The 17,594-nt window shown below is 45.1% G+C and overlaps 1 protein-coding gene across 3 annotated transcripts in view; it reads right to left on the reverse strand.

The window, feature by feature from the left end:
- Positions 1-17,594, reverse strand: part of ZBTB16 (zinc finger and BTB domain containing 16) — a 201,428-nt gene that overhangs the window by 65,259 nt on the left and 118,575 nt on the right. For all 3 annotated transcript variants that reach the window (XM_010372363.2, XM_010372365.2, XM_030918030.1), the window contains exon 4: positions 9,730-9,816. In XM_010372363.2, coding sequence (XP_010370665.2) covers positions 9,730-9,816 — 87 coding nt within the window. The remainder of the gene's footprint in view (positions 1-9,729; positions 9,817-17,594) is intronic.

Raw genomic sequence — 17,594 nt, forward strand, 5'->3', positions numbered from 1 at the left:
GATTTTTCAACTTTATAACTGTGGGAAACCATCACAGTTTTGAAGTAATGTACAGGACATAATAAATTCCATGAGATCTTCAACACTTTTATTATAAAATAGGTTTTATATTAGATGATTTTGCCCAACTGTTGGCTAATGTAAGTGTTCGGAGCACATTTAAGGTAGGCTAGGCTAAGCTATGATGTTCAGTAGGTTAGTTGTATTAAATGCATTTTCAATTTATTATCTTTTCAACTTATGATGGGTTTATCAGGACACAGCCCCATTGTAAGTCGAGGAGCCTCAGTATTCAAAGCTGTGCAGTCATCACCACCATCAATTTTAAAACATTTTCATCACTCCACGAAGAAACTCCAGCTTCATCAGCAGTCACTCTCCATTTCCTCATAACTTCCCCAGCCCCTGGCACCTACTAATTTACTTTCTGTCTCTATAGATTTGCCTATTCTAGATATTTCACATGAACACAATCATTTTGCATCTGGCTTCTTTCACGGAGCATGTTCAAGTTCACCTGTGTTGTAGTATGTATCAGTACTTCATTCCTTTTTAGGGCCAAACAGTATACCATGGTATGAATATACCACACTTGGTTTATCCATTCATCAGTTGATACACATTGGGTTGATTCCATTTTTTGGGCTATTATGAATAATGCTGCTATAAACATTCATGTACAGGTTCTTGTGAACATATCTTCTCAGTTCTCTTGGTTGTATACCTAAGAGAAGAACTGCTGTGTCATATGATAATTCTATGTTTAACCTTTTTTTTTTTTTTTTTGAGACAGAATCTCACTCTGATGCCAGGCTGGAGTGGCGCAATCTCAGCTCACTGCAACCTCTGACTCCCTGGTTCAAGTGATTTTCCTGCCTCAGCCTCCCGAGTAGCTGGGATTACAAACACATGCCACTATGCCCAGCTAATTTTTGTGCCTTTTTGGTAGAGATGGGGTTTCACCATGTTGGCCAGTATGGTCTTGATCTCCTGACCTTGTGATCTACCTGCCTCAGCTAACCTCTTGAGGAATCACCAGAATGTTTTCCAAAGTGGCTGCACCATTTTACACTCCCACCAGCATAGTATGAGAGTTCTGGTTTTTCCACATTTTTTTTAAATTTATTTTTATTTTTTATTATACTTCAAGTTCTAGGGTACATGTGCATAACGTGCAGGTTTGTTACATATGTATATTTGTGCCATGTTGGTGTGCTGCACCCATCAACTCGTCAGCACCCATCAATTCATCATTTATATCAGGTATAACTCCCCAATGCAATCCCTCCCCCCTCCCCCCTCCCCATGATAGGCCCCAGTGTGTGATGTTCCCCTTCCCGAGTCCAAGTGATCTCATTGTTCAGTTCCCACCTATGAGTGAGAACATGCGGTGTTTGGTTTTCTCTTCGTGTGATAGTTTGCTAAGAATGATGGTTTCCAGCTGCATCCATGTCCCTACAAAGGACGCAAACTCATCCTTTTTTATGGCTGCATAGTATTCCATGGTGTATATGTGCCACATTTTCTTAATCCAGTCTGTCACAGATGGACATTTGGGTTGATTCCAAGTCTTTGCTATTGTGAATAGTGCTGCAATAAACATACGTGTGCATGTGTCTTTGTAGTAGAATAATTTATAATCCTTTGGGTATATACCCAGTAGTGGGATGGCTGGGTCATATGGTACATCTAGTTCTAGATCCTTGAGGAATTGCCATACTGTTTTCCATAATGGTTGAACTAGTTTACAATCCCACCAACAGTGTAAAAGTGTTCCTATTTCTCTACATCCTCTCCAACAACTGTTGTTTCCTGATTTTTTAATGATTGCCATTCTAACTGGTGTGAGATGGTATCTCATTGTGGTTTTGATTTGCATTTCTCCGATGGCAAGTGATGATGAGCATTTTTTCGTGTGTCTGTTGGCTGTATGAATGTCTTCTTTTGAGAAATGTCTGTTCATATCCTTTCCCCACTTTTTGATGGGGTTGTTTGTTTTTTTCTTGTATATTTGTTTGAGTTCTTTGTAGATTCTGGATATTAGCCCTTTGTCGGATGAGTAGATTGCAAAAATTTTCTCCCATTCTGTAGGTTGCCTGTTCACTCTGATGGTAGTTTCTTTTGCTGTGCAGAAGCTCTTTAGTTTAATTAGATCCCATTTGTCAATTTTGGCTTTTGCTGCCGTTGCTTTTGGTGTTTTAGACATGAAGTTCTTGCCCACGCCTATGTCCTGAATGGTACTACCTAGATTTTCTTCCAGGGTTTTTATGGTATTAGGTCTAACATTTAAGTCTCTAATCCATCTTGAATTAATCTTCCTATAAGGAGTAAGGAAAGGATCCAGTTTCAGCTTTCTACTTATGGCTAGCCAATTTTCCCAGCACCATTTATTAAATAGGGAATCCTTTCCCCATTTCTTGTTTCTCTCAGGTTTGTCAAAGATCAGATGGCTGTAGATGTGTGGTATTATTTCTGAGGACTCTGTTCTGTTCCATTGGTCTATAGCTCTGTTTTGGTACCAGTACCATGCTGTTTTGGTTACTGTAGCCTTGTAGTATAGTTTGAAGTCAGGTAGCGTGACACCTCCAGCTTTGTCCTTTTGACTTAGGATTGTCTTGGCAATGCGGGCTCTTTTTTGGTTCCATATGAACTTTAAAGCAGTTTTTTCCAATTCTGTGAAGAAACTCATTGGTAGCTTGATGGAGATGGCACTGAATCTATAAATAACCTTGGGCAGTATGGCCATTTTCACGATATTGATTCTTCCTATCCATGAGCATGGTATGTTCTTCCATTTGTTTGTGTCCTCTTTGATTTCACTGAGCAGTGGTTTGTAGTTCTCCTTGAAGAGGTCCTTTACATCCCTTGTAAGTTGGATTCCTAGGTATTTTATTCTCTTTGAAGCAATTGTGAATGGAAGTTCATTCCTGACTTGGCTCTCTGCTTGTCTGTTACTGGTGTATAAGAATGCTTGTGATTTTTGCACATTAATTTTGTATCCTGAGACTTTGCTGAAGTTGCTTATCAGCTTAAGGAGATTTTGGGCTGAGACAATGGGGTTTTCTAAATATACAATCATGTCATCTGCAAACAGGGACAATTTGACTTCTTCTTTTCCTAACTGAATACCCTTGATTTCTTTCTCTTGCCTGATTGCCCTAGCCAGGACTTCCAACACTATGTTGAATAGGAGTGGTGAGAGAGGGCATCCCTGTCTTGTACCAGTTTTCAAGGGGAATTTTTCCAGTTTTTGCCCATTCAGTATGATATTAGCTGTGGGTTTGTCATAAATAGCTCTTATTATTTTGAGGTACGTTCCATCAATACCAAATTTATTGAGCATTTTTAGCATGAAGGGCTGTTGAATTTTGTCAAAAGCCTTTTCTGCATCTATTGAGATAATCATGTGGTTCTTGACTTTGGTTCTGTTTATATGCTGGATTATGTTTATTGATTTGCGAATGTTGAACCAGCCTTGCATCCCAGGGATGAAGCCCACTTGATCATGGTGGATAAGCTTTTTGATGTGCTGCTGAATCCGGATTGCCAGTATTTTATTGAGGATTTTTGCATCGATGTTCATCAGGGATATTGGTCTAAAATTCTCTTTTTTTGTTGTGTCTCTGCCAGGCTTTGGTATCAGGATGATGTTGGCCTCATAAAATGAGTTAGGGAGGATTCCCTCTTTTTCTATTGATTGGAATAGTTTCAGAAGGAATGGTACCAGCTCCTCCTTGTACCTCTGGTAGAATTCAGCTATGAATCCATCTGGTCCTGGACTTTTTTTGGTGGGTAGGCTATTAATTGTTGCCTCAATTTCAGAGCCTGCTATTGGTCTATTCAGGGATTCAGCTTCTTCCTGGTTTAGTCTTGGGAGAGTGTAAATGTCCAGGAAATTATCCATTTCTTCTAGATTTTCTAGTTGATTTGCATAGAGGTGTTTATAGTATTCTCTGATGGTAGTTTGTATTTCTGTGGGGTTGGTGGTGATATCCCCTTTATCATTTTTTATTGCATCTGTTTGATTCCTCTCTCTTTTCTTCTTTATTAGTCTTGCTAGCGGTCTGTCAATTTTGTTGATCTTTTCAAAAAACCAACTCCTGGATTCATTGATTTTTTGGAGGGTTTTTTGTGTCTCTATCTCCTTCAGTTCTGCTCTGATCTTAGTTATTTCTTGCCTTCTGCTAGCTTTTGAATGTGTTTGCTCTTGCCTCTCTAGTTTTTTTAATTGTGATGTTAGGGTGTCAATTTTAGATCTTTCCAGCTTTCTCTTGTGGGCATTTAGTGCTATAAATTTCCCTCTACACACTGCTTTAAATGTGTCCCAGAGATTCTGGTATGTTGTATCTTTGTTCTCATTGGTTTCAAAGAACATCTTTATTTCTGCCTTCATTTCATTATGTACCCAGTAGTCATTCAGGAGCAGGTTGTTCAGTTTCCATGTAGTGGAGCGGTTTTGATTGAGTTTCTTAGTTCTGAGTTCTAGTTTGATTGCACTGTGGTCTGAGAGACAGTTTGTTATAATTTCTGTTCTTTTACATTTGCTGAGGAGTGGTTTACTTCCAATTATGTGGTCAATTTTGGAATGAGTGTGATGTGGTGCTGAGAAGAATGTATATTCTGTTGATTTGAGGTGGAGAGTTCTATAGATGTCTATTAGGTCCGCTTGGTGCAGAGATGAGTTCAATTCCTGGATATCCTTGTTAACTTTCTGTTTCATTGATCTGTCTAATGTTGACAGTGGAGTGTTGAAGTCTCCCATTATTATTGTATGGGAGTCTAAGTCTCTTTGTAAGTCTCTAAGGACTTGCTTTATGAATCTGGGTGCTCCTGTATCGGGTGCATATATATTTAGGATAGTTAGCTCTTCCTGTTGAATTGATCCCTTTACCATTATGTAATGGCCTTCTTTGTCTCTTTTGATCTTTGATGGTTTAAAGTCTGTTTTATCAGAGACTAGGATTGCAACCCCTGCTTTTTTTTGTTCTCCATTTGCTTGGTAGATCTTCCTCCATCCCTTTATTTTGAGCCTATGTATGTCTCTGCATGTGAGATGGGTCTCCTGAATACAGCAGACTGATGGGTTTTGACTCTTTATCCAGTTTGCCAGTCTGTGTCTTTCAATTGGAGCATTTAGTCCATTTACATTTAAGGTTAATATTGTTATGTGTGAACTTGATCCTGCCATTATGATTAACTGGTCATTTCGCTCGTTAGTTGATGCAGTTTCTTCCTAGCCTCGATGGTCTTTACATTTTGGCATGTTTTTGCAATGGCTGGTACCGGTTGTTCCTTTCCATGTTTAGGGCTTCCTTCAGGGTCTCTTGTAAGGCAGGCCTGGTGGTGACAAAATCTCTAAGCATTTGCTTATCTGTAAAGGATTTTATTTCTCCTTCACTTATGAAACTTAGTTTGGCTGGATATGAAATTCTGGGTTTAAAATTCTTTTCTTTAAGAACGTTGAATATTGGCCCCCACTCTCTTCTGGCTTGTAGAGTTTCTGCTGAGAGATCTGCTGTTAATCTGATGGGCTTCCCTTTGTGGGTAACCCTACCTTTCTCTCTGGCTGCCCTTAAGATTTTTTCCTTCATTTCAACTTTGGTGAATCTGGCAATTACGTGTCTTGGAGTTGCTCTTCTCGAGGAGTATCTTTGTGGCGTTCTCTGTATTTCCTGAATTTGAATGTTGGCCTGCCCTACTAGGTTGGGGAAGTTCTCCTGGATGATATCCTGAAGAGTGTTTTCCAACTTGGATCCATTTTCCCCCTCACTTTCAGGAACCCCAATCAGATGTTGATTTGGTCTTTTTACATAATCCCATACTTCTTGTAGGCTTTGTTCATTTCTTTTTCTTCTTTTTTCTTTTGGTTTCTCTTCTCACTTCATTTCATTCATTTGATCCTCAATCGCTGATACTCTTTCTTCCAGTTGATTGAGTCGGTTACTGAAGCTTGTGCATTTGTCATGTATTTCTCGTGTCATGGTTTTCATCTCTGTCATTTCGTTTATGACCTTCTCTGCATTAATTAGTCTAGCTGTCAATTCTTCCACTATTTTTTCAAGATTTTTAGTTTCTTTGCGCTGGGTACGTAATTCCTCCTTTAGCTCTGAGAAGTTTGATGGACTAAAGCCTTCTTCTCTCATCTCGTCAAAGTCATTCTCTGACCAGCTTCGATCCGTTGCTGGCGATGGGCTGCGCCCCTTTGCAGGGGGAGATGCGCTCTTAATTTTTGAATTTCCAGCTTTTCTGCCCTGCTATTTCCCCATCTTTGTGGTTTTATCTGTCTCTGGTCTTTGATGATGGTGACGTACTGATGGGATTTTGGTATAGGTGTCCTTCCTGTTTGATAGTTTTCCTTCTGACAGTCAGGACCCTCAGCTATAGGTCTGTTGGAGATTGCTTGAGGTCCACTCCAGACCCTGTTTGCCTGGGTATCAGCAGCAGAGGTTGCAGAAGATAGAATATTGCTGAACAGTGAGTGTACCTGTCTGATTCTTACTTTGGAAGCTTCCTCTCAGGGGTGTACTCCACCCTGTGAGGTGTGGGGTGTCAGACTGCCCCTAGTAGGGGATGTCTCCCAGTGAGGCTACTCAGGGTTCAGTGACCCACTTGAGCAGGCAGTCTGTCCGTTCTCAGATCTCAACCTCCGTGTTGGGAGATCCACTGCTCTCTTCAAAGCTGTCAGACAGAGTTGTTTGTGTCTGCTCAGGCCTCTCTGCTCCTTCCCCTGTTGTTTTTTTAGCTGAGCCCTGCCCCCAGAGGTGGAGTCTATAGAGACAGGCAGGTTTCCTTGAGCTGCTGTGAGCTCCACCCAGTTCGAGCTTCCCAGCGGCTTTGTTTACCTACTTAAGCCTCAGCAATGGCGGGCGCCCCTCCCCCAGCCTCCCTGCTGCCTTGCGGTTAGATCTCTGCAGACTGCTGTGTTAACAATGAGGGAGGCTCCGTGGGCGTGGGACCCTCCCGGCCAGGTGAGGGATATATTCTTCTGGTGTGCCCGTTTGCTTAGAGCGCGGTATTGGGGTGGGAGTTACCCGATTTTCCAGGTGTTGTGTGTCTCAGTTCCCCTGGCTAGGAAAAGGGATACCCTTCCCCCTTGCGCTTCCCAGGTGAGGCGATGCCTCGCCCTGCTTCAGCTCTCGCTGGTCAGGCTGCAGCAACTGACCAGCACCGATTGTCCGGCACTCCCTAGTGAGATGACCCCAGTACCTCAGTTGAAGATGCAGAAATCACCGGTCTTCTGTGTCGCTCGCGCTGGGAGTTGGAGACTGGAGCTGTTCCTATTCGGCCATCTTGCTCCGCCCCCCCCCCCCAGGTATCTTTTCCACATTTTTGATAACACTTGTTATTATCTGTATTTTTTATTGTAGCCACATTGTAGTGGGTGTGAAGCAGTATCTCACTGTGGTTTTGGTTTGCATCTACCTGATGGTGAATGCAGTTGAGCATCTTTTTCATGTGCTCATTGGCTATTTGTCTATCTTTGGAGACACATCTGTTCAAAACCTTTGCCCATTATTTAATTTGGTTATTTGTTTATGTTTTTGAATTATAAGACTTCCTTCTATTTCTAGCTATAAGTTCCTCATCAAATACATGATTTGCAAATATATTCTCATCCTCCAAAGGACTCTTAGCACATGCAGAATAAAACCCAGATCTTTTACCAGGGCTGAGAGACTTGCCAGATCCTGTCCTCATCCCTCACCACTCTCTACACATCACTCCCAGCTCTCTGGCCACCACTGCTCTGCATGCGGGTCCTTAAACCTGTCAGACTTGACCCAGCCTCGGGGCTTCTGTAAGTGCTCACTCCCTTTGCTTAGATATTCTTCCCAGAAAATTTTTGAGTGGCTTACTCCTTCTCTTTTTAAGACTCTGCCCAGATACCACCTTCTTGGAGAGGCCTTCCCTAACCATTTTATCTACAACATTTCTCCCTAAATATCCATGATACTTCTTTTCTCCCTATTATTCTCTACTCCTTATCCTTTTCTTAGTAGCACTTAGTATGTCTAAGCAGACATGACATTGTACACTTATTTGCTGATTCTGTCTCCCAGCTAGAAGCTCAGTTCCATGAAGGGCAGGAATGTCGTCTGTCTCATGCACTACTACATCTTAAATGCCTAAACAGTGCCAGGCACATTGTAGAAACTCAATAAATATCTACTACATTAAATATACCTACTACTATTTATTGAGTGCTTACTATGAGCCAAACACGCCATGAAATACTTCAAATAAAATACCTTATTTCATCCCCACAACAACCCTAATGCTAGGAGGTAGACACTAATATTACTCCACTTTTCTAACAGATGAGAAATCTATATTTAGAGAGTTTAAATAATTTATCCATGGCCCCACAAATAGGAAGTGGCAGTCAGGATTAAACTCATGCAGTCTCAGCTCTGAACTATATGGCTCTACCACACGTGTCCCCATTACCAACTCCAGCAAGTCACTTTCCCTCCTTTCAGCCTCAGTTTCCTCATCTGTGACATAAGAGTAGCCTCCGACCTTACCTTACAGTGTTACTGAGAGATTGGCCAGGTGGGATCACGTAAAGCAGTGGTCCCCAACCTTTTTGGCACCAGGGATCAGTTTTATGGAAGACAACTTTTTCACACACGGCAGGGTACAGGAGGGTGTTCCTGGGATGATTTAAGCACATTACATTTATTGTGTACTTTATTTTCTATTATTACATTATAATATATAATGAACTAATTATACAACCCACCATAATGTAGAATTAGTGGGAGCCCTGAGCTCCTGCAACTAGATGGTCCCATTTGGGGGTGACGAGAGACAGTGACAGATCATCAGGCATTAGATTCTCATAAGGAGCACACAACCTAGACCCCTTGCGTGCACAGTTCACAGTAGAGTTTGTGCTCCTATGAGAATCTAATGCTGCTGCTGCTGCTGCTCTGACGTGAGGAGGAGCTCAGGTGGTAATGTGAGCAATGAGGAGCAGCTGTAAATACAGATGAAGTTTCACTTGCTCGCCCACTGCTCGCCTCTTGCCATGCAGCCTGGTTGCTAACAGACCACCATGGACACCAGACCATGATCCCGGAGTTGGGGATCCCTGACGTAAAGCCCTGAGAACAGTGCCTGCCTCACTGTGAGTGTTAAGTGTGAACTGCTGTGACGATCTGGTGACAACAACTCTGATCACAATGATCAGATGACTTTGGTGCAGTGAAATCAATCCCCTTGAAATCAAATAAAGCTCTATCATTGTAAGTTAATATTGTTCAAATGCATCCTGTGTACAGACTGATTTTAGACAATGTCTCAGCTCTCGCAGAGGGAGGACCAGCCCACCATGGCCACAAGAGGGTTTCAGTCTCATCAGATGGGTGTGACAGATTTCCTGACCAAAGGAAGAAGATGTTTTGGTAACATCACAGACTAAGGCCTCAACAAGAGCGTACTAGATACCTACAAGAAAATGGGATCTCAGTGGCTGCTCAGAGACAGATCCTGGCCTAATCTAGGACAGCCATTCTCATGGGGCCATGTCATACTTGTAAACTTCTGCTGGGCCAGCCACACAGCCAAGGGTAGCTGAACATGGCAGAAGCCCACCGTACTCACAGCTCCCCCAGGAAATTACTGGATGTTATATTTGCTAAAAAGAGGTTGCCCCCCAGACAGTTCATGTCCATGTGCTACCAACACTGTGGAAAACCTGGAGAATAGGAATCCAAGTCAACTCACCAGTATGGGTCTGCCTGTGCGTCTCCAGGGCATCCTCCTTCGAAAACTGTGCACCGCACTGATCACAAACAAAGGCTTTGGCACCCGCTGAAAGAAAGGAGAGGCAGTTACCACTAGAACAATAGTCCATTGGTGAGGGGGGAGGTCCTGGGCCACAACTGTGCAGGTGGACACTAGGGGAGGGGACTGGACACCTGCAAAAATCCTGAGTGAGGGATCATCCATGGTTCAGACCCTCCTCTAAGAGGTGAACATTCACCCAACTGAGTTCCAAATGCCCTTGTCTAGGGCTCTTCTAGAGAGAAGGAGAAACAAAATCAGAATAACCAAGATAAACAGAAATGGGCTCCAAGTTATATACCTCAAGAAGAAGAAGGATCTGAAGACCTACCTCCAGGTGATGGGAGGACAGGAGAAAAATGATACCAACGCAGGGAAATGTGTCCTGTCACCTAAACTATACTTTATGGGAAGGTAAGAATTGCTGACATACCTCTACCTGGATGAACACAGGGACCTCTGACTCAGTGTGTCCAAAACTAAACTCACCGTCTACCCCCAACTGCTGCCTGCCTCTGACCATTTAAAACCCCTGAATGACTCCCCAGTGCCTGGAGAACAAGGTTCAAACTCCTTACTGTGACTCACAGAGCACTTCTCGGTATGCTCCTCTTTCCTGCTTCGTCTCTCACACCTCACTCTTGCTCTCTTTTCTCCAGCTACACTGAACCACGTGGGCTCCCTGGAGGAACCATATTCTTCCTCACTGCTAGGCCTGAGCACATTCTTCTGCATGTCCTCTGCCTCTGACATTCTCCCACGCTTCCCTGGCTGCTATGGTGCAGTTGGAGGTCCTATTCATCATTCATGCATCAACTTCAATACCCGGGCCCCCATGTGTAGGTGAGGCAAGGCTCCTTTATGCTCCAATAGCACCTGGTATGTTCCAGTTCTTGGCCCTTGCTGTGCTCCATTCCAAATGCCCATGGCCCTGTCTTTCTCTCTCACCACATGGTAAGTTCCCTGGCAGAGGGACCGTGTCATCTTGTGCACAGCTGCATCTGCCTGACACACAGTGGAAACCTATTACTATACATATTTGTGGAATAAATAAGATTAATTCAGTGCAACTCAATTTAATAAACTTTCTCAGAACTGTCATTTAGAAGGCTTAAAGTGATAATGCCACCATGTCAAGATGAAACAGTACTTTTCATCATTGGCTAATAGTCTTCATGGCTCTACTATATTATCTGATCCAGGGGTCACCTGTCACAAGCCTTGGCATTTTTCCTTCAAGATGTCTCGTAGACGTACTCTTCCACGGCATTTGGTGCAGTGATTCCACTGCAGTCACCACCCCATTCAGGCCCTTGCAGCGTCACACTCAGAACACTGTAAGACGTGAGGTGGTTTCCACACCACCAGCCACCCGCAATCTACTCAACACATGCAGGTTCCTCTACGGCCACTTGATTTCTCACACTCTCTTACTCAAGAAGATACAATGCCTCCCAATGTGTACTGACTCTAAATTCCTCTACTTGGCTTCAAGGCCTTCCATAACCTGTCCTGGTTAGCCACCCACCTCCATAGGTAAGCTGTCCTCACCAGCCCTCTCTGGGTACTGCTTGACCTTCCCAGAGTCGCTGTGCTTGAGCAATGCTCAGTCCTGTTCCTCCACCTGTTCCAATCCCACTCCATTTTCAAGGCCCGAGTTTGTGGACATCAAGCTCTCCCGCCCCTTTCTGCCCTTTCCAATCTGCCACTGCACTCTGTTCCTTTCATCACATCTTAGCACTTTGTTGTTGTCATTGTTTTTGAGATAGGATCTCTGTCTGTCACCCAGGCTGGAGTGCAGTGGTACAATCATAGCTTACAGCAGCCTCAACCTCCTGGGTTCAAGCGATCCTCCCACCTCAGCCTCCTGAGTAGCTGGGACTACAGGTGCACGCCACCATGCCTGACTAATTCCGTTTGTTTGTTTGTTTGTTTGTTATTTTTTATTTAGAGATGAGATCTCACTGTATTTCCCAGGTTGGTCTTGAGCTCCTGGGCTTAAGTGATCCTCCCACCTTGGTCTCCCAAAGTGCTGGGGGGTTCCAGGTGTGAGCCAGTGTGTCTGGTCATCTTCGCTCTTCTTTATATATGCCTGTGTTTTAGTTTTGTATTAGAGCCTCATATGAGCCAGAACTACTTTTTACACAAATTTGTAGCCCACACTGCTGTTTTCAAATCACCTCAGATTTCCTGAGTCTTGACTATATACCAGGCATGATGCTAGATGCTTAATATGTATCATTCGTCCTAACAACCACCATTTATATAGTACATGCTATCATTATCCCCATGTAGCAGATGAGTACATTCAAGCCCAGAGAGGTTAAGCACTTTGCCCAACGCCACACAGTGGTTAACATAGTAAAGGTGAATTCAAACACAGGCAGCCTCATTTCAGAGCCTGATTTCAGAGTAATCCCCGTACCCTTCGGCCTCCCTAGGGTTCCATCTGCAAAGATGCTTTGTGGATAAGACTCCAGGGGTGGGGTCTGAGCTCCTATCTCTGAGTGAAAATTCAATTTACCTATTTTACACATCAGGGCTTTGGGGCTGGAAAAATGGCTCCACTACTTTTCTAGAAATTTGGAAACCTCTGCCTTGGAGAATCAGCACATACTGAAGGAATGTAACTCCAAATACAAGCTGTTCCAGCACAGACTTCAATACCAATAAATGCTTCTTGCAGTGAAGAATATGAGGACCTTAGAGGAAGTCTAGAATGTGGGGTCCTCTGGAGGTATCGACTTTCTCTGTCTCACTGACACCTATCTTCCCACTGATGAGCAGGATATACTCCAGTAGGTGCTCAATAAATGTGAGTAGACTGGCCAGATAAGTGGGTGACAAAGTACCCCAGGGAGGACATGAACTCTCTTTTCCTGAAAAGCTTTAAAAATAAATATTGTCATTTGCCTTAGGTGGCTGGGGTTGAATTTCACCTGGAGGCACGGAGAATCCCATGGTGACCTCTGGGTGTCCTTTCAAGCCACAGGGCACCCTCAGGCCAAGCACCTGATATACGGCTTAGAGAGCTTTGAAGAAAGAGCCAAGAAAACTTCTAGCCCCCAGTGATGGCAAAGCAGTGGTGACGTGTGTGAGCAAGGGTAGCAGCCAAGACTACCTTTCATCCATTCACACTGGAAATGCAGAAAGCACCTCCAAGAGCAGAGTGGGCTGGATGGGAAAGCTGGGGCTGGACGAAGTCACAGCTCCCTCACAGTTAGAAACTGCCCCCAGTCCCAAATCATTAGCCATCAGTGATTTTCTGTGGATCTGTAAGGAATCTGATTTTAATTGTTATTTCTTCCTTGGGTTCTATCCGCTCTCACGGCTCCGTAAAGGAGAAAGGGGAAGCAAAGGCCGGAAGAGGGAAGCACTGGCTGGGAAGGGGAGGGCACCCTGTGGGCTCCCACACTGGAGCCCTGCAGTCGGCAAGGAGCCCACCATGCCACAGGCTTCCAAGGGATGTGGTCCGGAGGGTTCTTAGAATACAGCCATCATTGTGGGCTGGAGAAGCTTCTCGCTTTAATGACTGAGAAGCAGAGAGAAAGGAAGGAGGCCAGGTAGGAAATAAAGGGCCGGATGTGTACCATCAGACAAGTGCAGAGGAAGATGAAGACAGATAAGCACACATGATCTAGTAAAAGCGGCTGCCTCGGCCCAAGCCTGACCACATCTGCTTGCCTTCAAAGTCCCACCACTCCACCCCCACCTCGCTGAAGTCACGACACTGAGCTGAGCGTGTGAAAGCCTCTGTTCTCACTGACTCTGGGCCACGTCCCTCCTTACACGTGGATAACACAAATGTCAGCTCCCACTGCTAGCCCCCACTCGCAAAGCCCCAATACTCCCACGCCCACCCGGACAGGCTCTGACTTCCCCCCAACTCTCCAGGGTGAGAGCGAAGACAGGCAGTTCCACGGACACGTGAGCGGAGCAGAGCGAGACAGACAAAATCCTCTCTCCCAAGGAGTCTTGTGCCTTTAAATTGTCTCTGTAATGGCTGGCTCAGAGGCAGAAATATTTGGCAGCCCTGAAATTAAAAGTGATAAATTTCCTCGCCAAGCTTTGATCGATAATAGAGGCCTCATCTGTTAATCAATAAGACAGTCTCTGCCTGTTTACTGTGCATATGTTGTTCACTGCTGCCTTCAGTATGATGTCAGGTTTGCATTCAAAGCAACTCAAGTGTGTATAAACCACATGGCTATTCCCAAAATGCATTACGGTGACATCATGCAGCCACTAATACATTTATAAAGCATCAATGGGAGGGGGCAAAGGAGGAGGGAAGAAGGTCATGCCAGCTGAACACAGCGGGTGTGCATGGACCTAGCAGCAGCATTTACACCCACAAAATTTTCTGGGGCTCAACCTGGAGTAGGGAGAACTCCAGGCACACAGCTCTGGGATGGCCATGACTTGCCATATCCTTCCTACAGACGGGAGCTGGTTTTTGAATGTCCAGTAACTATATGCCAAGAGGTAGATTACAGGAAATAAACAAAAGAGACAAAATCCCTGCCCTCAGGGAGCTTATGTTCAAGAGGGGAGGGTGGATTTTTAAAGAGCAAGTAAATATAAAACAGGCCAGGTGGTGATAAGTGATAAAAAGAGAAATAAATTAAGTGAAGAGGGCCAGGCACAATGGCTCATGCCTATAATCCCAGCACTTTGGGAGGCCGGGATGGGTAGATCACTTGAGCTCAGGAGTTCAAGACCAGCTTGGCCAACATGGTGCAACCCCATCTCTACTACAAATACAAAAACTGACCAGGCATGGTGGCTGATTTTAAATCCCAGCTACTCAGGAAGCTGAGGCAGGAGAATAGCTTCAGCCCGGAAGGCAGAGGTTGCAGTGAGCTGAGATCACACCATTGCACTCCAGCCTGGGAAACAGGAGTGAAACCCTATCTCAAAACAACAACAACAACAACAACAAAGCATTAAGTGAAGATAAACAGAGAGTGCCAGGGGCTGTTCTTTTACACAGGCTAGTCAGGGAGGCCCTAGCTGATGCACTGACATCTGCATACAGCAAGGCCACCACGTGACAACATCCACGCTAGGCAAGGGAAGAGGAGCAAGGAGGCCAGCTGCATGGAATGCACGGAGGTTGAGGTGGGAGACGTGGGGATGGGGGAAGTTAAGGGATAGATTGTGCGAAAGAAATTAAATAGCAGAGGGAGAATAGTGGAAGATAAAGGGCGCTAGACCCTTGCTATCCATAGCAATCACAGATCCAAGCAAACCGAGGACAACAGCAGGATCTAGAGGTGCAGGCATGAGATCCCACGCCTAACCTGGTCACTCACAACTAGTCATCACACCTCGATGAAATGATTTCCCAATCTGTAAAATGGGCGTAAGCCTATCTGTCTCCCTGAGGCTGCCGTGAGGAGCAAACAAGATAATAGACATGAATGAATACGAAACTCCTTGCAGATCACAAAACACTCTGTGGACAGCACAGGTCCTTGGTACCATTTATACCTCAGGAGGCTGCACAGTGTGGTTACGAGCTCAACATTTAGGTCAGACAGATCAGAGGTCAAATCCCAGGCAAGCTAGTCGCCAGCTGTGACCCTCAGCAAGCTGCCAATCTCAGGGAGCCTGTCGCCTCAGCTGTAAAATGGAAACAGTAAGGAGAGGTCCCTCAGAGAGTTGCGACAAGCTGGGGAAAGTGCTCCACCCCACAGCTGGTGGACAGATATACAGAATCAGTAAGTTGCAGCTACCATTTATCTCTAGTCACTTTTCCTTTAAAGAAACAGCTCCCTTCATGCAATTAAAGTATGGCTGATTTTACTGGAAGTGGATGTACAGTTATTTGGGGGCCATTTAGCTTGTGTAAAGTGAGTCTCACATTCATAAAGACATACGGCACCACACGTGCACATACGTGAACACACACACACCCCACCTTGTTCCTCTAATTTAAAGATGAGTGATTGTTTTGTGCAGGGGAGCAGAAAAATGTGCCATCGAACCAGTAAGTCCGTATCAGCAGCTATTCACCAACCTGGCTCTGAAATCTTCGCTGGACAAGCCCCTGGAGCCCCGTTCAACTGTCCTGTATTTGGGGCTCTTTTCCATCTTCCCAGTGGACTGTAAGCTCTGTGAGAGCAGGTTCCCACCTGTCTTGGGCTTTACCATATCCCCGATGCCCTGCGCCATGCCTGGCACACAGTCTGTGCCTACTAAATGCTTGTTAAGCAAAGAAAGCCCTAGGCAGGTTCCTAGGTGCAGAACTCACCTGGGAAGGGCGCAATGGCCACTCAGGGCACTGCCAAGCTGTCTGTCCCCTAGGGGGTGGCAGAGTCCTTATTCTGCACACTCAGTTCTCTACTAACCCCTATTTAAAACTCAAGGACATGGTCTCTGGCTAGGTCTTAGGCAGTTGAGAGGAAAAGAAAGGAAAGGTTAGGAAGTGGGGCTGTCTGCTTCCTCTGGTGCGAGACCTCCCTCTCTCATCAGTATGTCTGCTACCAACCCAGTCCAATACTCACTGTGGCAGCCAACAAACAAGCCTTCCCTCCACTACAGTCAGTGAGCCTCCTACCCCCAGGCAGTGATCTGCCGAGTGACTACTCCGTCCCCCAGGCTCTGAGTTTACCTGAGATTCCAGGTACCCAGCTGTGAAAGAGACAGGCAGACATCCTTGCCCCTGCCAGTCTCCCAGGGACCCCGCAGATGAGGGCTTCGGGATGTTCTAAGCACCGCCTTGCAAGGAGCTCCCTGATCATTTTGGGTTCTCCAGACCCCTACTCTTCTCCTCCTTTTTCCCTGACTTCCTGACACCTCCAGAAGGTTGGGGACAAAGGAAGGAGGAAGGTTCAAAGCTGGTTAAAGTTTGGTGGAAAGAGAGGACGCACATGCCAGAGGTGGGACTGAGGCCTCCGTGTGTGGGAGCAGCTCTCCCTCTGTGCCAAGGATCACCCCAACTCACAGGAATCAAAGTCGGGAACAGCCAGCAGGGCACTTTTAAAAATATAAAGCTTTCTCTAAAAGCCCAGGATCCCGATGACAATTAAAGCTGAAATCCAGTAGAAGCCATGACAAGCTCCCTGCAGCTGCCCTCTCCCCCTTGACAAAGAGCCTCTCTCCCTACCTGCCCTAACCAGAAATGAGGCTGAGGAGGTCCGGGGCATCCAGGAAGGAAGCAGAAGACATTGACTGCAATCAGATATGGGGTGGTGTCTCTCTGAAGGAAAGAAGGCAGAAGCCAATGAGTGAAGAAAAAAAAATCCAAATCCCTCCCTCTCCAAAACCTCTCCCACCCCCATGCTAATAATAAGAAGGGGGAAAAAAAGAACCACTGAAAAAACACCTAATGTTTGCCAGCATCTAATGCTGAGTGGTGTGTCCTTTTTTCAAAATTCCTTGAGATTTTAAAATAAACATCTTGAATGTTCTGATGAGATCTGCACGCCTGCTTACATAAGGAAGTACAGAGTGTACCAAAACAGCAGACCCAAAAAAAGCATAAGCTGTCAGAACAATGAGTACAGACGCGGGGCATTTTACAACAGGCCACGGTGTACAGTTTTATTTACAGTACCTCTTATCAGACGGAGAACAGCACACTGGCTGCCAATTCCAAAGGCCGGCACTGTGTGTTCTTTCCCTCAAGGAGATGTGTACTCCCGGAGAGGAGCTTGAAGGCTCTCTCTCTCTCTCTCTCTCTCTCTCGCTCTCTCTCTCGCTCTCTCTCTTGCTCTTTCTCCTTTATCAACAAAACAAAAAGCTGATCCAGAACCAGAGTTTCTGGAAGGTACACAGACTCAGGAAAGAGAGAAAAGGGA

The sequence above is a fragment of the Rhinopithecus roxellana genome, chromosome 15, assembly GCF_007565055.1.
Source record: "Rhinopithecus roxellana isolate Shanxi Qingling chromosome 15, ASM756505v1, whole genome shotgun sequence".
In the NCBI taxonomy this organism is placed as follows: domain Eukaryota; kingdom Metazoa; phylum Chordata; class Mammalia; order Primates; family Cercopithecidae; genus Rhinopithecus; species Rhinopithecus roxellana.